At 38.7% G+C, this 26,312-nt stretch overlaps 2 protein-coding genes across 3 annotated transcripts in view; one reads left to right on the top strand and one right to left on the bottom strand.

The window, feature by feature from the left end:
• Positions 1–15,008: 15,008 nt before the first annotated feature.
• On the top strand, positions 15,009–20,704 carry LOC114536142. Of its 2 annotated transcripts, none has more exons than XM_028557493.1 (3): positions 15,009–15,144; positions 17,648–18,437; positions 19,353–20,704. In XM_028557493.1, exons 1-3 carry the CDS (start codon positions 15,086–15,088, stop codon positions 19,566–19,568), a joined length of 1,065 nt encoding a protein of 354 aa, XP_028413294.1. In that variant the 5' UTR covers positions 15,009–15,085; the 3' UTR covers positions 19,569–20,704. The 2 variants fall into 2 exon arrangements, with proteins under 2 accessions (XP_028413294.1, XP_028413293.1); XM_028557492.1 differs by having other exon boundaries at positions 17,626–18,437; positions 19,353–20,702.
• A 146-nt stretch (positions 20,705–20,850) lies between these two features.
• LOC114536141 (nuclear factor related to kappa-B-binding protein-like) overlaps positions 20,851–26,312 on the bottom strand; it is a 37,960-nt gene continuing 32,498 nt past the window's right edge. Inside the window, exons 26-30 of the mRNA XM_028557491.1 lie at positions 24,943–25,148; positions 24,272–24,510; positions 22,091–22,261; positions 21,774–21,848; positions 20,851–21,163 (exon numbers count right to left, since the gene is read on the bottom strand). Coding sequence (XP_028413292.1) covers positions 21,129–21,163; positions 21,774–21,848; positions 22,091–22,261; positions 24,272–24,510; positions 24,943–25,148 — 726 coding nt within the window. The 3' untranslated portion in view covers positions 20,851–21,128. The remainder of the gene's footprint in view (positions 21,164–21,773; positions 21,849–22,090; positions 22,262–24,271; positions 24,511–24,942; positions 25,149–26,312) is intronic.

Here is a 26,312-nt window from a genome sequence, read left to right as displayed (position 1 = left end):
CTCAACTTATTCAAATTAGAAAGCAAAATTTGAATAATTTCTTAGTCACACACCTAAACATAAACAGTCTGCAGAATAAATTTGACGACGAAAATCCTGAACAGTAAGATTCGATCAAGTGTTATATTTATTTCAGAGACAAAGATTGATAAGTCGTACCCTGACAGTCAATTCAACTTATCGGGATACGACATGTATCGTCGAGATCGTGTCAAAGGAGGCGGCGGGCTAATAGTATATGTTTCATCGACACTTCCAAACAGGAAACTAAAAATTCCGATTGTATATAAGACCTGTGAAGTCATTGCAATTGAGACTAAACTAGAACACACAAATATAACACTTGTCGGGATATACAGACCTCCTAACGGCAGAGTCGAAATGCATCTCTGGGCGCCAAGTATTTAGAAAAAGTCGAGGATGAACTTAACGACATATGTATGTGGCTGTCAATGCAAAAACAAACGTTTGTCATACTTGGAGATCTTAACTTAGATCGTTTAAAACCAGAGACTAGAGAAGGAAAAATTCTAAAAGACCTCGAAGAAATCCATAGCTTGGAGTGCATGATTATTACACCCACCAGAATAACTGAAACATCTGCAACACTGTTAGATGTTATATTAACCAATAAACCGAACATATTTACAGAATGTGGAACAAATGAACCAGCCATAAGCGATCATCAATTAATATACGGTTTCATGAGTGCTGTTGTCCATAAACATAAACCAAAAGTTATATCATTTAGAAGTACTAAGAATCTGAACACAAGAAAGTTTAATGAAGATCTAAGCAATGCTCCCTGGCATGTAGGTGAAGCATTTGACACAGCCAACGATCATTATACATACTGGAAAATGTTGCTAGAAAGTGTTATGAATGAACATTTACCTGTTAAAAAGATGAGAGTTAGAGATAGGGATATTCCGTATATGAATCCAACGTGGAAAAAGGCGATTAGATTAAAGCGTAAATATGCCAAGCAATTTGCTAGAAACCGAACACCTGAGAATTGGGAACTAAAAAGAAGCTGGAGGAACATTGCAACAAACGAACGACGAAAGGCCATCAAAGCATATTGGCAGGATAAGGCCGACAAATTAAAATCGAAGCCAAGAGAATTTTATAAAACATTCCAGCCTTTTATTAGCAACAAGAAGACAAAAGATTTTCAAAATCACCTCAGCATCAAGGTAAATGGGAAAATTGAACACGAACAATCCAAAGTAGCTGACGAATTTGCGACGTACTTCTCGACGATGGCGAACAGTATTGGAGGAGATAATGTTGCAAATTTAGGTGAGGATAGCTTTCATGAACACACGAGTGTGCAGAAAATTAGAGAGAGCTGCAGCAATACTCCTACTTTCAGCTTCAGAAAATTACAATTGCATGAAGTCCTAAATGAATTGAAAATTTAGACAAAAACAAAGCTGCGGGATGGGACTCTATATCACCGACCATTCTGCGGATAGGAGCTGAAGGGATTGCTACGTCTCTGACAAACCTTTATAATAAGTGTATTGAGTTGGAACAGTGGCCAGACGAATGGAAAATGGGCGAATGGACACCAGTGTTCAAAAGCGAGGATAAATATGACCGAAATAACTATCGACCAATTACTGTTTTGATAACAATTGACAAAGTCTTTGAATCTCTACTAGCTCGACAGATAACAGAACACTATGACCCAGCCCTTTATTATAAATCAACAGCTTACAGGAAATTGCACAGCTGCGAATATTCACTTCTAAGCTTGACAGAGGACTGGAAAGCAGCTCTTGATGGTAAGTCACATGTGGGGATACTGTCGACAGACATGAGTAAGGCGTTTGACTCTCTTCAACGAAGTCTCTTGATTCAAAAGCTTAAAGCATATGGTTTCATTGAATCACCAATAAATATAATGAGGGCATTCTTCGACAAAAGAAGAAATAGAGTGAAATTAGTTAGTAGCTGCACAGTAAGTGAATGGAAAGACGTAGTGAGGGGGTGCCCACAAGGATCGTCTTTTGGACCGTTACTTTGGAACATATTCCAAAATGACATGGCCATGATGGTAAGAAAGTCAAACCTACATATGTATGCCGACGATCACCAGTTATATAAAGTTGGAAACCAAATTAAGTGCATTGAAAACGACTTGTCCGTGGAGACCGAAATTGCGTCTGACTGGTATAAGAAAACCTTCTTAAACCCAACTATAAAAAATACCAGACAATGAAATTAAGCCCAAATCAATCGAAATCCAACGCTAACAGTCATGACAACTTCACTTTAAGAATTGATGATCATTCTATTGCATGCTCGGACGACCTGAAAATATTGGGAGTCAACTTTGATAACACTATTGACTTCAGCAAACACATTAGTGACATCTGTACTAAATGTATCAGAAAGTGGAGTGGTAATGAGATTACGCAAGCTCATTCCGACAACTGCCAAATTACAACTGTACAAATCAGCGATCCTCCCTCACTTAACTTATGCCATCTTGTTTGGAACTTCTGTAAAGTGTCGGACAGAAAAAAACTAGAAAGAGTACAGGAAAAAGCCCTGAAAGCAGTATTAACACAAATAATTTTACCTATAAAGAGTTAATTAGTCGAGCTAAACTTCCGACATATATAACAGAAGACTCCAGGACATCGCAGTTTAATGTATAAGATAAAGAACAACTAGCTCCGCCGCATATAACAGAATTATTTAAACAAAAAGAACAGCCTTACAAATTGCGTAACGCGGACTTTGAACTACATAGGTTTAAAAGTGTAAGATATGGAAAACATTCTATCAGATACTTCGGACCTTATTTGTGGTCCAGGTTAGAAACGCATGAGCGGGAAAATACCAGTTTGAAATCATTTATTGTTAATATAAGGAAAAAAGATTTGGAGAGCATGTTGGAGGATGGATGCAAATACTGCGGACTATGCTCTAAAAACAGAGCAAATACTCACTATCTTAGTGACATTTCTACTTAATATTTATTTTATTTTAAACCTTGTAATATACATAGACTAATATTTTATATTTATAGCTAGTGATAGGTAAATAGTGTCCCCAATTAGTTATTTATAACTAAACACATTGACACTTAAATAAAGTTTTCATTCATTCATTCATTGATCTCTAAAAGAACGAACCCTAAACATTGTTCACTATCGTTACAAAAATCCAATAAAAAAACTCGTTCATGTTTGGTAGATACGTATTGAATTTAAGTGGAAAGTGTGAAGAGCCTCGTCAGAGTCTCAGAGATTCGAACTCTGGACCCATCGTTTAAGCCGGTTTTTCACTAACGATATTTTTCGCGCGAAGCGACTTTATTTCTTTGTATTTGAGCAATTTGTTCCAGATGGTTGCAGTTGAGAGCTCTGAAACAAAAGTAAAATGTAGCTTCGCGCGAAAAATTCAAAACTAACACGCCCCTCGCTTGAAAGAGAACGGCCTTTGACAACAATTCGCTGATGGTTTAATTATGTCCACGTATATTTTAAGTGTCCACGTAATTTCTACGGGTGCCTCTTTAGCTCAGCGGTTAGAGCACTGGTCTAGTAAACCAGGGGTCCAGACTTCGAATCTCGATCTGACAGGGTTTTTCACATTTTCCACTTATACTCAATCTCTATCTATTAACATTGAAGAGTTTTTTGATTGGCTTTTTGCAACGATAGTGAAAAATGTTCATGTTTCGTTCTTTTTGAGATCAATTTCTATAATAGTTCATTGAGTTTAATTGTGTTTTTTCTTGTTATCGTCAACCAATAGAACAGTTGGTTCATATAGGTAACGTACTGACCCCTTAAACTTGGGCATCGTAAATAATGAAACTTGCAATACGTATGACATGAAGAGATTTTTATATTTTTCTCTGCTATACATCGTGTTTATTGGTAGCGATGAAATATTGGAAAAGGAACTCTTCCCGTGTTCTGCGCTTGGCTTGCTGGTCTGGTGGTATGATTCTCCCTTAGGATGCGAGAGGTCACGGTTTCGATTCCCGTACAAACCCTGTTCGTCCCTCCCCGGCTTAAGAGAGAACGGCCTTTAACAACAGTTTGTTGATGGTCTAATTATGGTCTTCTGAAAAAAATGTGGTACGTGTTCCCGTTTAAACAATAGGGAGTTTGAGCAAGGCAAAACTTCATAATTTTTAACGTCTGCGCATCATTTGCGCATACTCCGCTTAAGGTCAGTGGTGAGGGTTTAACGTCTTCGTCCTGTTGTCCTGGTTTAGGACGAATATTTTGACAAAGTTCGTTGTGGTCAGAACGAAGTTTTCAAAGTAAGATATATTCAAGTCAAATCTTGAATAGTTCTTGTATGGAATATAAATGTTGTTTGAGATGTTTAAACCGTAAAGAAGCATAACATCTTCCATTTCCAAAGCATCTTCTGAAAACATTGTTAAAATAGCCATCTCGTATTCAGCTCTGTTCATGTTTACAAAATTAGAATCGTAGTCGTATAACTTTGACAGAACTGCTCAATTCAAATATCCCGCTGCACGAAGACTTAAGACGAAGACTACTATCCCCAGTCTACCTCGGCCGAAACACGTCTTCGTCTTCGTACTTCGTTTCCTTGCTCAAACTCGCTATTAGATGCATTCTCTCAACTTAATCTAAGGATCAGCTTCATAAAAATATTGTGAGTTATGATTTTGCATCAATGTAATATATCAGTGTCCACGAATGTTTTTTACGGGTGCCTCCTTAGCTCAGTGGTTAGAGCACTGGTCTCACCAGGGGACCAGAGTTCGAATCTCTGACGAGTTCTTCACATTTTCCGCTTAAACTCAATAAGTATTTACCTAATATGAACGGGTTTTTCTTACTGGTTTTTTGTAACGATAGTTAACAATGTTTATGATTCGTTCCTTATAAATCAATTTCTATAATAATCATTGTGTTTTATTGTGTTCTATTGTTACCATCAACCAATAGCAAAGATTGTTCATATAGGTAACGTACCTACTCCTTAAACTTGGGCATAGTAAATAACGAAACTTCTTGTGTATGCTCATCTTATATCAATTCTAATTTGAAACAAGACGCCTACTAGGCGTTATATGATCGCGTCGTTCACAGCGGCGTAGCCAGCCCAGCTATGCAAATTTTGTGTCGTAAATGTTGTTAATAATAAAAATGAACAATAAACCGAACTATAGTCGCATGTTGAAAGCAGGAGAAACACACAACAGCCCATTTCGAAACTGCTTGAAATCCTTTAGTGCAGGCTTACTCTGCTCGGCGTGTGCAGTTAGTTGTATGTGTAATGAGTGTAAAGATAAAGATAGCACTTGCTAGCATTTTGATCGCTTTATTGATTCTACTTTACTGCTTCGAAGTTCGAAGGTGAAACGAAATATGCCCAAAGTGAATACAACACGTGATATAACTAGCAACTTACCTGTGCGCAGGTTCCCGATTAGGGTGATATGGCCCGCAGCTAGTGACGCTGGGGGTCGACCCGAGAGAAAAAAAAATAAAAAAAAACCAAGCCGAAACTATAGATCGCTGTCGCTACGCGACGCGATCAATAAAAGAGCGTGTAGTATATGATACCTTAGACAATAACTCAAAGAACAACTTAACGTCCATGACAAAACCGCTCAGGCTCGAAATGGGAATTAGCAGCCATTGACTGCAGTTGAATCGCTTTCTCGGACATGCTGCTAAATGCTTACACGCCATGTGAACTGCTTGATTTCAATCAATAATCAACTCCTACTAAAATATGATAAAAGCTTGGGCTATCTGTAAAACAAGGAACGGGGAATCGGGGAAAGGAATGGGGAAAGGAACGGGGAACGGTAAAACCAGTAATGGGAAAAGCCGGAATCTGTAAAACCAGGAACGAGAAAAGCCGGAATATGTAAAACCAGAAATGGGAAAAGCCGGAATCTGTAAAACCAGGAATGGGAAAAGCCGGAATCTGTAAAACCAGGAATGGACCTAGCCCCTTCTATATTATTATCATAGTCTCTTATCATTATTAAAATTATTCGTTTATACTTTACTTTTTACGCGCAATATCTTATATATAAAGATAAAACGAACAATTCTATACGTAAATAAAGCAATCTTGAGAGTCAAAATTTCGACTTCATTTTAAAGAAATCTTCAGACAGAATGAAATACGATACTTTACAGCGTATACAACACAGAGAATTAAGACGCACGTCTGTCAAACGTCTGTTGCGAATAAAATTATAAAACTGAATATGTATATAATAACAAACATAATAATGTTGATATGATAATAATTTTAGACAGTCTATGATAAATATGTATGATAACAACAATGCTACAGTCTGTTCCCGTTTGTTATAATTAACAAACGGGAACAGACTGTAGCATTAGCACAGCTTTTGAGATCATTCCGCGGGGTTCGCCTAGTTTTGTTACACCAGTCGCCCCGTAGGACAAACACGCTCTACTGTTGTGAATATGATCAAAATCAAAAGAACATAAACATAACATTTATTCCTGGTTTTACAGATTCCGGCTTTTCCGGCTTTTCTCATTCCGGGTTTTACAGATTCCGGCTTTTCCCATTCCTGGTTTTACAGATTCCAGCTTTTCCCATTCCTGGTTTACAGATTCCGGCTTTTCCTATTCCTGGTTTTACAGATTCCGGCTTTTCCCATTCCTGGTTTTACAGATTCCGGCTTTTCTCATTCCTGGTTTTACAGATTCCGGCTTTTCCCATTCCTGGTTTTAAAGATTCCGGCTTTTCTCGTTCCTGGTTTTGCAGATTCCGGCTTTTCCCACTCCTGGTTTTATAGATTCCGGCTTTTCTCATTCCGGGTTTTACAGATTCCGGCTTTTCTCATCCGGGTTTAACAGATTCCGGCTTTTCCCATTCCTGGTTTTACAGATTCCGGCTTTTCTCGTTCCTGGTTTTACAGATTCCGGTTTTTCCCATTCCTGGTTTTACCGTTCCCCGTTCCTTTCCCCATTCCTTTCCCCGATTCCCCGTTCCTTGTTTTACAGATAGCCAATGAAAAGCAGTTGGGAAGGCATGCCAACTCCAGAGAACCTATACTGTGCCCACGACGTAAAATAAACTGGTAAGGCAAAATAAGCGATTCATGTAGTTCGCGCCTGTTCATATGAGCCGGGCCAGCCCGCTTTAGCCGGGCTAGCTCGGCAGTGGCGGGATCTCGCCTCGCGTATTATTTTACTTTATTTGTAAAATTGCATTCATATGGAACCGGGCCAGCCCGGCTTTGGCGAGATCCCGCCTGAACGAAGCGAGATCTCGCCTTTAACGGGCTCATATGAAAACATCAAGCGGGCCAGCTCGGCTCATCCGGGCTGGAAGTGCTAAGACTGCGCATGCTCATTGTTCTCGAGTTAATTCCAAAATGGCGGCTAAACATGAAGGAAAGAAATATTTTCGCTGGTCGCCAGAAATGATTGAAAACTTAATCAATTGTTTGTCATCATACAAAACCGTTATGGAATATAAATCTTTAGATTTTGATGCTGATAAACCGGCACAATATAAACATTTAAGGAAAGAAATGGCAAAGTTATACGCAGATGAAGATGAATCTTTCTTCGGACCTGTAAGCCAAAAGGTGCCTCTCTCAGATGATGAGCTTGAGGAGATTAGCGACGAAGAAAGGGCACGAATGAAGAAAGAGGAGGCTCGTGTGAAATCGTGCATCGCCAAGGGATATAATCGTATTGTTGAGAAAGTCAAAGAAATACGACAGAGTTTCTCGAAAGCTGTAGTGTCGGGCACTCGCAGTGGATGTGGTAAAATAGTCTTCGAGTTCTACGAAAAGCTGATTACTATATGGGGTGGATCCGCCAACACTGAGCCACTGTCATTTGGAACAAGCTCAGAAATGCTGAATAATCAAAACAACAGGCAGCAAGATGAATTGAGTGAGGATGAGGATTTTGATGATGTAGGGTGTAGTGGTAGTCAAGCGCAAAAACGAAAGTCTACAGAAAATTCCGTCCCGATACTTGTGGATAACAAACGCGAACATTTAGAGAAGAACTTATCAGCCGCAGAGCGGGATAAAATTTTGATCAATGAAGCGAAAGAAGATAGAGAGGCTCGTAATAATTTCACAGCTGCAATGAAGGAATCTAATGAGTGCTTTTTGAAAGCCATGGAGTGCATGTGCAAATCAGTGAGTGAGGCTGGAGCTGGACTTAGTCGATCATTAGAAATGCTTGCACATGCTACTTCAGCAAACCGTTTACCGCAGCAACAACTTCCTGTCAACCAAAACATTTTTCACCAAGGCATTTCACCTAATTATGTAACAAATGCTGCATACGCAGGAGGTCAACCTTTTGGTTTGTCAGGATCTGCAGCCACAAGTTCACCAGGGCAAAGGTATTATAATATGGATGAAAACAATTTTGTTTCTTTGAATGACTAAAAGGCTGGATATATTTAAGCATATAAGCATTGAAGCAAGACGTGTACTTTTGAGCTCCTGCATTCTACAGTTTTTATACCGATTTTACAAGTTTATAACTCATCTATAATATATACCTTGGTCTGAGTTGTAATATGTCGTTGTCAGACAATGTGTGTCTTGCCTGGACGGGAGAATACGATCTATTAAAGAAGTTTGTATCTGAAGACTTAAAGTTAATTGGAGTATGGGACCAACCAGGCGGCGACAAGAAAGTATTTAAATCATCTAATACTTCGATTTCTTGGCGAAGATCTAAATGTTTGCTCTACATAGATGGCCCCGAAGCGAGCGATATCACACAGCTTATATGTTCCAAAATTGTGGGAAGTTTAAAGGCTGTAAGTAGACCTAATGACACTAATAAAGACACAAATATCTCAGACTTTTCATGTCAGACGGCGGCCGATCTGCAACCTTGTTTATGCAAATGCGTAGATGTTTGTCGCGATATCAAAGATCTTAAGTCGAGTCAAAGTGCTAGTAATGAGGCTATTCAGGCGTTGTCAGAAACTGTTGATCTCATTGCTGAGACTTGTGCTGATTTTCACGGGAAATCCTACATTGAACCAAAACGAAAAAAACAAGTCTCACGCTGTTAAGAGCCTACATGAATCGCTTCACGAATTTGAATTGCATATATCTGATAATGAACAAACACATTTGAGACAATAGAAATTATTGAAGCAACTAATTCTATTGAACCCAAGATCAAAAACACTGCGGTACAAATTCAGACTAACCCAGATCCTCTTTTGGAAAACGTAATCGAGAGTCCAAACTCGACTGAAGAAAGTGTGTTTATGGCTACTGAGTCTATACCGAGTCGCAACGCAACTAGAAAAAACAACTTAAATGTACCTACTCAGTTGGCTACCACTACTGCTCCCCTATCGAAACATTTGACACCATGTCCCTTCCTTCGCAGAAAAGGCCATTGTCTAAAAGGTTCAAAGTGTGATTTTTTCCATCAATTAGACCCACACCGGCGCAATAAATTCTCTCAACCACATAGTACAGCACCTCTGTCTATTAATCCAATGTCATCTTTCCCCACCTGGTCTCCATCAAGAATGAGTCCCCCTTTTTTTCGGGCCCACATGAACTACCCATATATTCCACCGCAAATAGGATTTCCTTCATTCAACGGTACGAGGCCACCTATCTTCCACCCTTGTATGGACTACCCCTACCATCCCTTTCCATTAATGGGAATCCCTGCAAGGCCTCCTCATTACTAAAACCCTCCACGGTCGGTAATGGTAAGATGCCTAGCTCTACACCACCCCATGATACTATGCGTCTTCCTAACATGTCTACTTCCACCACCCAAGACAGGATGTTGAATCGTCTAAATTATATTTGCCTAAGCTATTGTTATCAAATGCTCGTTCCTTAGCCCCTAAAATTGATGAACTCGAACAGGTTGCGAAATTGAATGAGGCTAACATTATTTGTATCACCGAAACGTGGTTGTCGCCGAATATACCTGATTCCGCCTTATTATTACCTAATTTCTTTTTATTTCGTAATGACCGTGAATTTTCGAGTGGTGGCGGTGTCTGTATTTATGTCAGCTGTGAAATCTCCTGTACGAGACTTAAAAAGTTTGAGAACCCCAATATTGAATCCTTGTGGTTGCCGTTAAGACCTAAACGACTACCCAGATCCATCTCAATTATTCTTGTGGCTGCTATATACCACACGACATCATCTGGTGCATCTGAGAACTGGGATTTATACAATCATATCCAAAGCAACGTCGACATATTTCTTAGAGACCACCCCGAAGCCATTGCTTTGATTACAGGTGATTTCAATCCAACCAGCACTGGCTTCGACGTTAATCGTGTTAAGAGGCTAACAGGTCTCTCTCAAATAATACGCGTGGGTACCAGAGAAAACGCTATATTGGCTCCTGTTCTGGCTGATATATACAATTCATCAATACAACAAGGAATTTTTCCACATCAGCTAAAGCGTGCTGTCGTTATTCCAGTTCCGAAAGTGTCACCCCCAGCAACCCTCGAGAACGATCTGCGTCCAATTTCTCTAACATCCCAAGTGGCAAAGGTTCTAGAAGGTTTTACCCTTAAATCCTTGTTGTCGCAAGTTGCAAACAAAATGGACCCTAAACAATTTTCCCTTCCGAGAAAATCCACAACCCATGCCTTGGTCTACCTATTACACTCAGTCTTAGCAGCTCTCGAGTCAGGCCAGTGCTCTATTAGAATATTCTTTGCAGATTTTAGAAAAGGTTTTGACCTGGTTGACCATAATATTATAATTGAAGAATTAAAACGTCTTGATGTCCATCCTTCTATTGTTCGGTGGATCAAGGATTTTCTTACTGGCCGCGAACAACGTGTAAAAATTGACAATTGCTATTCCTCATGGAAGAAAACTAATGGTGGTTTAACGCAAAGTACCAAACTTGGACCCATTTTGTTTGCAATTCTCGTCAACCAGCTTCTAAATAACTGGCAGGGCCGTATCAAATTTGTAGACGATTCGACAGCTTTTGAGATCATTCCGCGGGGTTCGCCTAGTTTTCTACCCATAATTGTAAATGAGATTTCCCTGTTCGCCATGAAAAGAGGAATGGAACTCAATCCAAAAAAATGTAAGGAGATGATTATAAGCTTCTTGAAATATAACCATACCTCCTTCAGTCCTATCTACGTTGCAGGCGTTCCTATAGAGCTTGTGTCAACATTCAAGTTACTCGGCGTTCATTTGTCTAATGATCTTACATGGAATACCCACGTTGATTATATAATTAAAAAGGCTAATTCACGATTATATTCTCTTCGCAAATTACGGAAAGCTGGTTTAAAACAATCCGACCTGACCATGGTATATTGTTCCTTCGTCCGTTCGCTACTGGAGTATGCATCGCCATCGTGGGCTACCTTGTAGCCCAAATTACTACTTTGTAACAAAAAGCATTAACAGACACCATTAACACTGTCTCAGTTTTCATACTGTACATATCCATTTTCTCAAGTGATCAACCACACTATGTTAAGTGATCTGGAAGGCAGGTATAGATATAGGATGTCAACACTTTGCGAATAGTGTCACCTTCATCAGTGTTGGTAGAAAAAATTGGGTCAGGTAAGTTCCTATGTTCTTCCTCATTTGCTTGCATTAAATCATATTGTGTTTGTACCTGATCTGGGTCAACATATGTGTTGTGCTTCTCACAAAAATTATGCAGTGTAAAACATGCATAAACGACAGTAGGTATTATGTTCAGTGATAAGTCCATTGTCCTTGTTAGGATTGACCAACGTGCCTTCAGACGCCCAAAGGCGCACTCAACTAGGTTTCTTGCTGATCTTAGCATTTGGTTGAAAACAACCTGTTCATTGCTTTTGCAGCTTTCATACTCTTTCATGCAAAAAGGTGTTAAAGGATATGCAGGGTCCCCTATGAGGTAGTTTGGTACAAGGTTGCAGCCAGGAACTACTGATTGAAAGTTTCTTGGGAGTTTGTTACCTTGCAGCCTATGATTAACAGAGGAATTAGCAAACACCTTGGCGTCGTGCACACTTCCGGGCCATACACATTCTATGTCCATGAATTGCCCTCTGTAATCGCAAATGGCTTGTACATTTAATGAATAAAATTGCTTATAACAAAAATAATCTTGCGAGTTTTTGTGTGGCTTTTTAATGGGTATATGTGTCCCATCTATGCAGCCCATGGCTTGAATCATTCCAAATTTGGCTTCGAATTCGGATACTTCTTTTCTCATTTCGTCACAATTGCGAGGCATGTAAATGTATTTCGGTCCAAGGTTTTCAGAAATTGCCTTGCATACTTCTCCGATGACAACAGAAGCTGTATTTATTGCAATGCCGAAAGTATTGGCCGTCATTGCAAGGGAACCAGTATCTTTGAGATAATATAAAGTCACTGCCAGTTTTTTCTCAGTGGACAATGCACGATAATTTGGCGATAAAGGATTTGGTGAAATAAACGGACGAAGCTCTTCTGCCAATTCCATGAACCCTTCTCTAGGAAGTCGAAAATTTTTTTTCCACGCTTCCTCCGGAGCGGTTCCACCTATCATATTCTGCCACCATTCTTCCGTCCTTCCAGCCTGAACCCAGAATCTTCTCTTCTTTCTGAACAATCTTCTTTGCCTTACATATTTTAACTTACGATAAATAAGAGAACGCCTTCTCGTAAAAAAAAGCCATAATTGCATCGTTCCGATACTTGACATGTATTTTCCAAGTCAAAAGAACCATTTGCATTTGAAAAATTAGTGAAAAAATTCCACCTAATGCAGCTGCGATAGCCGGTAAAAACATGATTGTGTTTTTGAAACATCAACAACACATTTTAAATATTCCCGCGAAATAGAACACAATTACGCGCGGAAATTAATTACACTATTTCCGCCGGGCCAGCTAGCCCGCCTCATATGAATGCGAAAACAGTTTGGCCCGGCAAAAGCGGGCTACCCGGCTAAAGCGGGCTGGCCCGGCTCATATGAACAGGCCCTTAGAGGCAATAACAATTATGTAGTCGTAGCCGAGGGGTTAAGACGACAGACTTGAAATTTGTTGCGATATTCTCGCGCAGGTTTAAATCCTGCCGACTAAGATTCTTGTCATCCCAAAAGATGTTCATAACACGGAGAAATTGTTTGCCCCCGAGTGAAATTTCGTTTTAAACTATACAACATATTTTTTTTGCATTATTTACGCAAAGAAAATCGTAGTCAAAATTTTTAATACTTGATGTGTGTAGTGTATTGATATTATACGTAGTTAAGTCACGTGGTTAATCTAGTATTAATAACCCGGATGACCACGAGGGATTTAGGTATTTGGGAACGAACTGACTAGGCGTGTAGTATGTAAAATATGTACTAAATAAAGACTTAGGAAAACGTCTACATTGGCGACGAGGATATGGGATCTAGGTCCCCACAATAACACACACTGATACATACAATAACAAGTTAAACAAAATCGAAAGAAAAACGGAGAATATGGCAGTGACTTTACCTCATTTCGCTGAATTCGATGTTCACTCAGACGCGGAGCAGTCGATACTCAGTAGCGTAGCCAGCCTGACGATTTGTCCCGCTAGCTAATATTTTGGTGTTCATTGACTGTAAAAACAATAAATTTCTAAAGAAATGAATAATTATAATAACTCGAAATTTACATAGCGGGACAAAATCGTCAGTGAACAATCTTGTGCTGCAACTTGTGAACAGTATTGTTAACCACGTTGTTGAAGCTTGTTGAATCATCAATGTTGTTGCAACTTGTTACAACAACATTGCATCAACATTGATGATTCAACAAGCTTCAACAACATTGTTAACAATACTGTTCCCAGGGTGCAGCAAAACATTGTTCACTCCTGATGTGACAACCTGATCAATTTTTGGCCGTGTAGAAGTGATTTCCAAGGTTTACAAAACAAAAATATAATGTGAAATCCAACAAGGCAAAGCACTTATTTACACAACAGCAAAAGACTTTACATGTAAACTTACTGTACACAATATTACTAAGTAGAATTCAAGTCCGTAATAATGTAAACAAAGGTTTTGTTTAACATTTTGAACTGCTGTATTTTTAAAACATTATACCTTTTTGAATACGTATAATGGTACCATTTAGGTTTGCTATTGAGTATTGTTCTAAATGAGTAATGTATGAACTAAAGTTTATGTTCAGAGAATTTCGATACTGATGCGACTAAACTTGGTCAATTTTTACTTTCAGGAGTAATCATATAATTATGAACAGGAACAAATGTACTTTCACTTTAGTCACAGAGCTTTAGTACTAACTTAGAACTCAAATGAGGTTCAAACAAGTCACATTAGCATCATTTTAACTTACTCTTCAATAACATTGATACTTCAACAAAAGTGATGAAGTATTCAAGCTCATGGTGCTAAAATAACTCCAGACTTTAAACAAAACAAATGAAGTTGAAACAAATTAACTTTAACCTGAATTTATGTACTGTTTCATAATGTTAATACAAAATAATCAGGTATTCAAGTTCTGTTACAAACATAACTCTAGACTTTCAACGAGTTTTGACTTACTATGATAAGTAATCTTAATTGTTTCCAGTAGACGCAGCTTTCAGACAATAGTCCTTTGTGAGATTGGGAGGTAATGCTTTTGACAGAAACAGTGCTCTAATGCTGTTCTCATGCTCTCAACGCTATCATGCTAGATTTACACTATACGACTCTACATTGTATGTATGTACATAGCATTAACGTTTTAACGTCGTTTAGGCAGTGGAATTTCGTCCAAATTCGTAAACTGATATTTTAATCCCCCCTGGACTCCTTCAGTTTGGTCGCATCACTCGCATGCCAATTTTACGCACAATAATGCCAATATACATAAACTAAAACTTAGACTCAGTACCAGACCATGTTAGCCTTGTAGGTTCAATCAAGTGTTTGTATTGGTTGAAGAAATGACCGCACGTCACGGCACGTGGCTTTGCAATATCTGTTATTTAAATGTTGTTTTAATTGTGCAGATTGCCACTGGTGTTCAGCTTTTCAGCATAACAAAAGCTCACATTTGTAATACCCTTGAACTCTTGAAGTAGCGAAGGTCACATACTGAGATGGGCAGAAACAAGAATGGATTTTTTGCTAAGCTTTCGTCCGAGCCAGGATCGGAAAGGTGAGTCTAATCATAAATTGTAGCGTTTCCCCACTCTAAGCATCCGAACGCCTAATTCGCCTTACAGGAGTTGTTTCCAATGAAATCTTATATAAATTTACATAGTCATAGGCATCGTTTATAGGAATTTAAGATGATAAGCTCTTTGACAAGTTCATACGATTTTACTAAGACGCTATATACAATATGGTCAAGGCGCTATATACAATATGTACATTTTTGATGGAGAAATGAGAATTTACTTGCTTTTATAACGTAACGCGTTGTACGCTGCCTAATGAAACGTTGTTAATTTTTTGTACTAGCTGAGATTTAAGAAACTTATTTCGAAATTCAAAATATGCCTACCATGCGAACTTAAGAAGTTTAAAAACTTCGAAGTATAGTGTTTATTCAACTGAATTCTGCATAAATATTAAATGACTTGTTTTAGGTGTTTATATTCAATAATTGGCCTTATTCATTTATATTCAATACAAGGCAATATTCTCAAGCCTAATTACCATAGAAACAATATGAGCACTTGTCTTTGACTGTGAGGCTCTTTGTATAGAAACCCAAATAGAGCCAAAATAACCATACAGAGTGTGAGAAAAATATTTTTATAACAAATCAATAATCCATGCATAAGTCTACTGCTCTGCGTATATTTGCTTTTACAGATGTATAAGCAGATTCGGGTATATGAATTGCACCAAATAAGCATGACTTAGGGGCTAGTGTATTCAAAGGTGTTGTCGTTTTCGAAAGTTTCGAAAATTTAAAAAACGGAAATTTGTTTTTAGTTTTTCCGAGTTTTCCGGCATCTCAATTACAGGAGTTAGTGGACCATAGACTAGCGTCGTAGCGTAGGCGGGATTTTACTGCAGGAGAGAATACATATAGACAATTTAACAAAATTAATGCTACTTACTGTATATGAGGTATTCTGCAATCTGATTGGTCGAGATACTCACCGTATATAAGGTAATAATGTAAATTTTTATGCCATATTTATTTTGCTCATGAAATGGTATTTATATAGTAGCTATATTATAAAACAATTACATACCACTCTCTCATCGTGTACGGATGATGCCACGCACCTCGTCGGCTATCAGTTCATATAAAACTCGAGATCGTGGTATGATTGTTAATCATTGCCGTTAATATTTGGTGTTTATCAGTTTTATATGGTTTTAACAGCCCACTTGCAGATTTTGCTACGATAGATGAAGAGCCTGTTCCCAATTTCCTAGGCTTCGTCCCGGTTTTTATTAGGCTATATTGACCTCGCCTTGGGTGATAAGTGTTAATTTATTGGTATTAGTATAATTATAAAGATGATTTATAAAAATTGTGATCTCTAAAATGGCAATTTGCGAGGTGACGTCGAATTAGCATCCTCGCTAAACAAAACCACCCTAGTAATTCGTAAAGGGAAAATTCCCGTTGACTGGAAGTGTGCCAAGGTAGCAGCAATTATTTTATAAACACGATTCTAAACTAGACCTCAATAATTATAGGCCTATTTCAGTCCTCTCAGTGTTGCTAAAATATTTGAAAAGGTTGTTTTTGACCGAGCATATTCTTTTCTAAACAAAAATAAGATATTTGCTAGCGAATAGGAATTTTATGTATTCCGTCCTGGTTTGAAGTAATTTTGGATCAAGATAGTGTGAGGATTATAGAATAGTGTTAGGCAGGTGTAAAGATGGCGAGGAATGGCGTTCCGGCAGATATCCGAATAAGGAAGAGCCTATATAGGTATCACCAGAACAGTGAAATAAGGTGACTCACAAGCTGGAAGAATCGGTCGCCGAAGTCAACTGACTAAAATGAACTGTCAAACAAAAAGGTTTTTTTATCTAAGCCCACCTCCTCCCCATATCTGCATCCTATAGTTATCATAGCTAGATGGCGCAATTTGTGCCCTCACCTTACTGCCGGCAAAACAATTTTGACGCATATGAACAATTAATATATATAAAGAATTTTAAATATATTTAATTTTATATATTTTTAAATATATTTAATATATTATTAAAGTTAATATTTTGAATAATAAACTGGCCAGGGGAAATTTTACCCCTGGCTTAAAATGTCCCAAGCTCGTGTCTTATTCGTAATTACCAATTCCATACCCAGTAACAAGCTGCGGAAATGCAACATCATGGTATGAAAGCTCATCAGGACAGAATTTGGAATCATCTGGATAAATATATTATTCTGCCTAAATTCACATACATTTATAATCTGGTTCCGAGCCTATATATACATGCATTTATTGATACAGACTTCAGTACTAGAGTATTTTGTGTTATCATATCAAATGTAAAGACAGTACAATTACCTTTTATCTATTTAAAATAGGTTAAACTATTTACACACACTCTGAATATACAATATAATAATCGTACATTTGCATTCATGTTTACAGGCAAAATGACAATTTTAACGCGTACAATTCTGACTATTTTGCTTACCGGCCTTCAACATTAGGTTACCGTATTTTTTCCTTTAGAAAATTATATCATCAAACCGACAGAATGCCGCCATTTGGAAAAGTGCAAGAGTTCGAAGATGACAAACCTTATATAGAGTTATGCTGGGAGGCAGAACAAGACGCCCGATTTCTGCTCGGCATATCCAACGACCGAACAAGTTTCTCGATGCGAGCAGAACCGGTAACACCAGCGAGTCAAAGGGTCCGCCCTCCTACGGGAAGTCCGTTGAGAAAATCGTACACTCAGAACCGAGAAATTAAGACGGAATCAATATACTCGCAGTTCAAAAACAACCAGGTTACGTCCGCCTTGGATAACCGAGCATCGTTTCTTCCGTATCGTCCAACAAAGAAGGAACTCTCAAATAAACCATCCCGTACTGAGAAGCGATTGTCCACGGCAATTTTAAGCAAAAACCCGACAGGCAGAAACAAAACACCAGCGTCGAGAAGTAAGTCGGACAGCGAAACTTACAGGTACTCGCAAGATTACAACACCGGAACATTAACACGCGACGACGATATCGATCATCTTGAGGATCTGAGATTATCATTGCTGAGCTGGACGACAACAACACACGAGTCCTTTGTAGGGAGTGCTGGTATGCAAAACGAGAATGTCGGTAGCCCTTCGAAGGCAGTTCAGAGATCAGTAAGCGACTTAAACGTAAAGCGAGACTGGCGCGAGAACTCAAAGAGAACACCAGAGCGACGTGGGGAACGCAAGTCCCCCTCTGTTGCCTATAGCGGCAGAAGCTCGCGATTTGAAGATACAGACGCAATGGATGAGGAAGTTGCTCGTATCACGGTATGTGCACAACTTTGCAATAGACTCTTGAGTTCCAATAGTGAGTTTGGGAAATACAACGTACTGCAACGGCAACGTGCTCATCAACAATGCTGTAACGGCATCGTGATTTCCACCAATTTCACGGTGCATGACCACGAGGCAACAGAATGTGTTCGATGTTGTTTGAAGTGTTTAAAGTAATTTTGTTGATCGACCATATTTGTAATATTCAAAAACTGTTTGAGAGAAAGAGGAAACTTGAAGAGGCAAATCAATTCAATACTAACTCGTATTTTCCTTGTATACCACAATATTAGGTGAATTTATTTTGCCGTTGCACTTCCCGAACTCACATATAACAATGTGTTCATTGTGTTGAAGAATTTAGTTGTTGGAGAGTTTAGTTGTGTTGAGAGTCGAGTTTTTCATTATTTTATTCTCATTTTTATTACTTGATTTTTCCTGTACGTGCGCTAAACGCTATTTTATTGGCTGCATGATCGGTAGGCCTTTCAATAGGTGTTTCGCCTTCGCATTTAACGTCGGGTCTATAGTAAAGTCGATCATCAAAACCGATTGTCGACGGAGTAATTGTTCACGTTTCATGGTCAAAATGAACCATGAACAAAGGAAGGTAGTATATGTAGTCTAAAGGAAGTCTTTGGAAGTTCACTTTTTCTACAGCTTCGTTTTTGATAGGTATATTTGATAGGTATGTTTCTACAGCTTCGTTTTTGATAGGTATATATTTAATCACAAAGTTTGTGAGCGATCTCTAGCCTATACATTACCTGAATGCAACTTTCATGTGTTCAATGATGCGCCCGGGACGCGAACTAGGCTGATCCTGGACGCTAACAGCGCCGATGTAAACCAGGTATTTTAGGTATCCTTTACCAAAAATTTAGCTTAAGTTTCCTATTTTTTATGTAGGCTGGTGCATCGCATGCATCTTCCATCAGCTTCAATGGTAGCCAGCGATCCAGATCGGCTCAAGATCTTCGGGACACTCTATTTGCGGACAGTCCTACCGATCCGTTTTACGAAGCCCAGAGCCTTGCTTATAAACGCAGAATGGAATACGACGGGAAAACTTTTTTTGCGGGGGCGCGGAGAATGCCGATGAGAAAATATAATTTTATGACCTAAAAACGGGTTTGCAAAGATCGATCATCATAGACACGGAAACACCTAAAAAAATGCCGAAAGTGCTTTTCATCAGTTAGTCTTCGGCTGTCTTTTACGTTGAATAGTTATCTATGAACTACCAAACTTTGCGAATTTACTGTATTTGGGACGTTCTCCCAAGCGATAGAACAACGTTTTTAGGACATTTTGTTTAAATTCTTTGTGACTTTTATCTCGATGTTTACAACTTTTAGCCAGCTAAAATCCACTAACATTAAGTAACTATTTTACTACAAATTATCACTTTGGAAGACGCAAAAATGCAACTGCAAATAAGCAAATTTGTCACATTGGTTCAGCAAAAGCATTCTATACATATAGGCTATAAAGCTGTATACACGGTAACGGACTAAGGGGCTATTCATATGAGCCCGGTTACCGAGATTTTACGAAGCGTAAAATGGACTTTGGGGTATTGAAATGAGTAAATAACACGATTCTGGTATTCGTGTCATCATCCTAACAATAGCATGTGATTGTTTTGTGTCAAAAATACTTTTTTCAACACCTCAAAGTCCATTTTAAGCTTCGTTAAACCACGGTACCGGGCTCATGTGAACAGACCCTAATTCACGACCGCAATATATGCAATGGTCCATTGAGCAATTAATTGCCTGATGAAACATACTGACCCACGTTTTCTTTGCATTTTGGTCTCATTATCCCATTATCTATATTGTTTTAATTGCATATACAATATATTGACGGTATCGTCTCATTTACCCATACAAAAATTATATCAATTTCCGCGGTGCATAATACAAAAAGGTACAAAATAATTTGCAAAGGCTATTGTAGTCTATTGCATTTAGAGAAATCGAAATTCGATGCATTATACAGGCCTGAATGAACGGCTTTCCATAGCTAAAATGTCGTGTGTAAGTGAGAGAACTGCATGACGAAGGAAGGGAGCTAGAGTAGCTATAAAATTATTTTAAAAAGTGATCAAGGTTCCTGTTATACGACAGGAAGGAAACCAAAAATTTAGTTAACCAAAACCAAACCAAAAAAAAGTTTAAAAAACACTTAGAACTGTATGGTAAATCTTGTTAAGATTATACTGTTTCAATTTTCAGTTGAGTTATTTTATTTTATCGTCGCCGCAATGTATATTGTGACGCAATTTACTTGAAATTTTGTTTATATTTATTAGAATACTTCCACAAATGTAGTGGATTTGTCTGTTTAATTTACTTCAGCATGCATTTGGACACTGCTTTATTAAAATTGAAAAAATCCCGATGAAAACTAATCAAATCACAAAACCCACATACTAAATACAATTATAATTTCTTGGTAAATTTGGTAATTTTGTACCACTTAAAAAGAGGCGTGTCAAGGTAACTGTTTCAAAATTCCAAGATCTTATATAGATATAGATGGCGCATGTGAGCACAATACCATGACGTTTTTAAATTGTATGCGCAGTATAGAGTTCTAATGTTCTAATGGTTATAGCTTTAATTCAATAATATAACCCACATGCAATGTCTGTGTGCGTGTACGTTGAAATTGAGGTCTCTAATATCCACCAAAATTGTTTTTGCGATCTGCACCTATAAAAAAATATTTGTGATTAATTTTGTATACAGAAGGTCTCAAACAACTGCAAACCGTAGATGCCAGCTAAGTACTCTAGAATGCGTATAATTCAACACTAACATATTGATTTCCAAGGCCTATTTTCCATGTACTTCAACCGTATCGTGGCGAACTCTAGTGTATGAATATTCCTTTGAAAGTCATTAGTTCTATCCAAGTGGCTAAGAAAGAATGATTTACGCTACGTGTCCCTACGATACGGTTGAACTGGGAAACAGCCCTAAGAGTAAGCAAGGGCGCCTCGATATACTGTAATCATTCCAATGACGAGAAAAATTAAGAAACTTTCTTAAGAATTAAAAGATTTATTAGTTAATAATAATGATTAATTAATACAGAGTTTTTATTAAAAAAAGTTGTCGAACGACCTGCGGTTCAATTTTTTTTCTTTTGTTTTCACCTAGCAATAATTAACGCGGTTCTTTTTAGGACCAGAAACTAAAGTAATTGTAGTTCATGTTTTAGTATTATTTAGTACTATTTAAGTTTAATTTTAAAATTACTTCATGAAACAATGAATTTCGAGGCAGTTTCGCAAACTCTATGGTTCCGTAAATAACATACCAGCCGGGCTGCTTTGAAACAGTGACATAACATTGTTAAATGGCATTCTTTGTTCAGTGTACTGCAAACTGGGATCTAAAGAGATGAAAGAGAATGCGATATCTGATTTCAGATAAGTGAACATCCTAAAGTTTCGTTGAAATATCCATCTACAAGCTTCATAATGTAACAAGCGCAAGGGCCTGAAAGTATTGTAATTTGCATCGAACGGAGAGTGGAAAAATAACCTGATATCCACGGAAGTCCATTGTTGATTGACAATTTTTCAAATGTAAACTTGAAGGAAGGCATATAGAATTTCCCTTTTTTTTCTTTACCTTGGCGTTGAGAAATAGACGTTTCTGGAGAGACGCCACCTTCAGGTCCACTGCTTTCACTCTCACTCTCGCTCTCACTATCACCGGAGCTGCTACTCTCGCTACCGTTATCGACACCACCGATGCTTTTACTCATTTTCAGACCATAAGCTGAGGAGGGGTTTTCCTGCACTAATAAAAAGAACGTAAGATCATATCGCTACAAAACCTGCTTCTGTAGATTTGTTTAAATACATGATACCGTCTAGCCCAGACAGGACAGTCGCGGAGATCCCGCAAATTTTGCCGATTTGTAATACAAAGTCTATTGGGTGTTTGTGTGATCCATCAATGGCACATGTTGCTGGAATCTCGCCCTAGGCGCTGTTTATATGATCTCGAGTCCAGGTATACCCTATTCATACCCGAGAAAACTTTACCAGGTATCCGAGATGATTTAAACAGGGAAGGAGGGTATTTAAAGTCATGGAAAGGAAACGAAATATCTTGATAAATGGATCTCACCACTGATCTGAAGTGAAGAAACAGTGTGACCAGATCTTGTAATTTTTATTCTACTATCATAGGTAAATTTGCTGGGACAAGCATGGAAAAAAGAAATTATTTACAAATATTTACATATCCTTCATAAAACCGATCCCCCCTGAAACAGCGTTGATGAACTTGAATTGTTATGGCGACTATACTGCGATACTTTTCCCAATAACATTGTAACAGGGGAGCGGGGAATACGACAGCACATGCGAAAAATAATTGGTAGACCTAAAGTTCAGCCATTATAAATAGCGTCCGCGCGTTTTTTGTCAAGGATTGTAGACTCAGTCGGATGCCGGCACATAAAACAGCCTCACCTGATATTAATAATTACCAGATTTATTCCAGGAGGGAGCAATCTAACTAGATTTGAGTAGCTTTGCTTATAAAATATTCATATATGGTCACACTTTGAAGGAATCGGTACCCCCGTAAATTTATTAATTTTCGAGTGCCTCAAACGTGCACAGTATACTCAACGGCTTTTAGTCGAGGCCGAAATTGTATACAGCAGGTTTTAAAATCTTAAATCTTGAACTGTAATTGCTAAAGAGACCTATACTACACTCTTTATATCATTGTATGTTAGACCTTTGAAATCTACCAATCCCTTCAATGCAAAAATTTTATTTGAAAACTGAATGCTTTCTGTTGCTGGTCTCCTCCTACTGAGTGTCTCGGGTATCTTATATATAGCTAAATATCCAAGTTAACGTGTCTAATCAACCAATAACGCATCATCATTTGCGCGTTCAAATTTTAAAGACAACAGTGGAAGCTAGTATGATATTTCGTCCAAGTATCATGCATTTAATGATCACATAATACGTCTCAGACCCCGTTTACACTAGAGCGAAAGTTTCCGCGGATTAATCACGAAAGCGGAATGTTTTAGTACCGGATTCATGTTGCTGTTTACACACGCAGCAACGAATCCGATAGAAAATGTACTCGGTTTTAAGCCGTATCCGGAAACTTTGAATCCGTAAAAGTTTGTGGAAACTTCGTATCCAGAAACATTTGAATCCGGAAAATGTTCTTGTGTAAACGCTTTGCACGACGAATCCGAAGAAATTCAATATGACGAGCAAACAATTCTCCAAGAACAAGTAATGTGAGTGTAAACGGACAAATCCGCATACAGAGACAACTAAAGTGCAGTGTAAACACCTGACAAATCCGATACATGTGTGTAACAATGAATCCGGAAAATTTTACAAATCCGGAAAATTTCGTTCTAGTGTAAACGGAGTCTCAGGGGCTGTTTACATGAGCCCGGTTACCCGAGATTCAACGAGGCGTGAGAGGACTTTGAGGTATTGAAATAAGTCTTTAAGACACCAAACAAGCACAGGCTATTGTTGTGGTGATCATACGACTGCCATGCAGGATCATGTTATCTGCTTATTTCAATACCGCAAAATCATCTCACGCTTCGTTTAATCTCGAGTAACCGGCCTCATGTAAACAGCCCCTCAAAGTTATATGAAGTTAATATATTCTCAGCACATTTTGGAACGAGGTTTAGAACACTGGAATACGTCTGGCAAGATATAATTTTGACACCACTAACTCATATAAGAAGTGAAGTTGGTGCATTGCCCTCGTTTATGGTATTAGCGATCACCAGCTTTATATACAGCTTACCTGGTTGTTCGACAGGTATGTAAGATGAATTTAACCTTGATGTTCTTTGAAAACTACCGACAGGGTTTATATTATGCAGTAGACTTCTATCCTGAGTATCGATATGACTTATGGAAATTGGTTGCGGAGCTGCGACCAAGCGAACAGGTTGACTGGGGGAAAATACGTCTACCTTGGGCATAGGAGGAATCACAGGTGGTTGAACAACAGCACTACAATCAACACTAGACAGTTCCACCCTATATATAGCGATAGAGAAAAGACACCAAATGTTTAACGCCATAAAAACATAAAAATTGCGTCAATTGAAGTGGAAGGAGAAGTGGTTTTCAAATAGTTTTCATCTCTAAAGATTGAACAAAACCCGCAGCAGACCCAGAATAGCAAAATTTAGCAAACACAACGTCACGCCAAAGACGCTGTGAGAATGGCTTGGATATAGCGTTAGCACAATCATAGATCTGGACATATCACGCCAAATCCACGTTTTAGGCGTGGTGCCGTGTTTGCTAAATTTCTCTAATGTTCCACTAACCAGGTGGTCCTAGATAGAACACAACATCCTGGTTGCCATATCCATGAAAAACAACTATTTTTACCTTGCATTTACAGTATACACAACCTTGGTTTTCTTCTTTTTTATTACTACATTTCACATGAAAAATGTATACCTTTCACTTTGTGCGGTGGCACTCTTCATCTTATCCTGCCTCTTCGGATTTCCCGTAGGCGGACGTTTCGGTCGAGGTTTCTTTGCCTTCGGGGTTTCCGGTAGTACAACACCAGGTACTGGCAACTTAGCGTTCGGTCCTTCAGTCTCCTCAAAGACAGTCGTCGGAAGCGAAACATCACCAATCCCTGATTCCTTCGTTTTTTGCTGCAACGAGCGGCATAACAAGGTTGAGCATTTTTAAGGTATACCAAGTGTAGGATTTAGCCAGGCCCGCGTATCGTAAGGTTAAGTTGCCTGCAAACAGGCACTGAACACGTTTTAGTTTTGAAGACGAATGACATTATCATAGAGTTTGTTTTATATTAGTTCGTATTTGGGAGGTTAAACAGTCAGGTACATTAATATCATATTTCCTTTAACTTTGTAACAGTATATTGACGGATATTTGTATGTCATTATTTAGAAACCACATACACACACTTTATTTGTACGATCCGGAAATCGTGATTTATACGCTTGTTTATTCGCCTGGTGTACCCGTTGCGACGTCGTACACAATTCGGTCGTTGTGTTGGGCGTTTTGGTCGTAGGGCTGGGCGTGGGGCCCCTGTTTAGAACTCATCTGATTACACTTCTGAATGGGTTAGTTGTGTTCGATTACTCAAGGAAACCCGTTCTATTAGCTCGCCAAGAAATACTGAGCCCAGTTTGGGACAAATACGAAGACGAGTCGCTCGTTCCGCACCTGCTCTCAGTGTTAGATCAGGTGTGTCAAACAGGTCTGGTACCGCGTTGAGAAGTAAACTTGAATTAGAATTGCGACATATGAAAGGAAGACAAAGGCTCGACCAAGAACAGAGAGAGTTAGAGTTACAAAAGAAAATGGAGGAGATTGAAAGACAACGGAAACTTGAAAAACTAGAAGAGAGGCGCAGACTACATGAGCTAGAGGTAAGGTTGGAGGAAGCACAACTGCAAGAACATCTCCAAGAAGAAGACGAAGAGCCCGATATAGAGTCAAATCACGGAGACGAGTTACAAGCTGAACTGGGTGTTAGGAAAACCGAAGCTGGAGCAGTGGTTGTGGGTGTTGTCCCAAGCACCGACGCGCAGGAGCCCCTTCAACAGAATGAAACAAGCAACAAAGCATCAGGAGAAATTGATTATCCTTCATCAACCTGTTAGTTCAAGACTCCACACCTTACCATCAACTCAAGCCTACCAGCCGTACCATCATAATGCACTTCCACCACATTTGAGGCCTGCAAGGCCGTCCCAGCAACCTCAATCGTCTCCGCACCCGGTTCAGGAAGATTATGGATACGGAAGATGGAATCAGACAGCTGAGAAATTGCAACAAACATACCC

The sequence above is a fragment of the Dendronephthya gigantea genome, unplaced genomic scaffold, assembly GCF_004324835.1.
Source record: "Dendronephthya gigantea isolate DGI-Jeju-01 unplaced genomic scaffold, DenGig_1.0 000131F, whole genome shotgun sequence".
NCBI classification, from domain to species: domain Eukaryota; kingdom Metazoa; phylum Cnidaria; class Anthozoa; order Malacalcyonacea; family Nephtheidae; genus Dendronephthya; species Dendronephthya gigantea.
The sequence above is the reverse complement of the archived record's forward strand: the minus strand, read 5'-3'. Positions and strand labels throughout refer to the sequence as shown.

Bases quoted from the DNA above. Each gene is read 5' to 3' on its own strand.
- LOC114536142 (XM_028557492.1), top strand. From the start codon at position 15,102: ATGGATTTTTTGCTAAGCTTTCGTCCGAGCCAGGATCGGAAAG. The intron at 15,145-17,625 runs GTGAGTCTAATC...CTTCAACATTAG, and splicing joins TCCGAGCCAGGATCGGAAAG to GTTACCGTATTTTTTCCTTT. The intron at 18,438-19,352 runs GTATGTGCACAA...TTTTTTATGTAG, and splicing joins AGGAAGTTGCTCGTATCACG to GCTGGTGCATCGCATGCATC.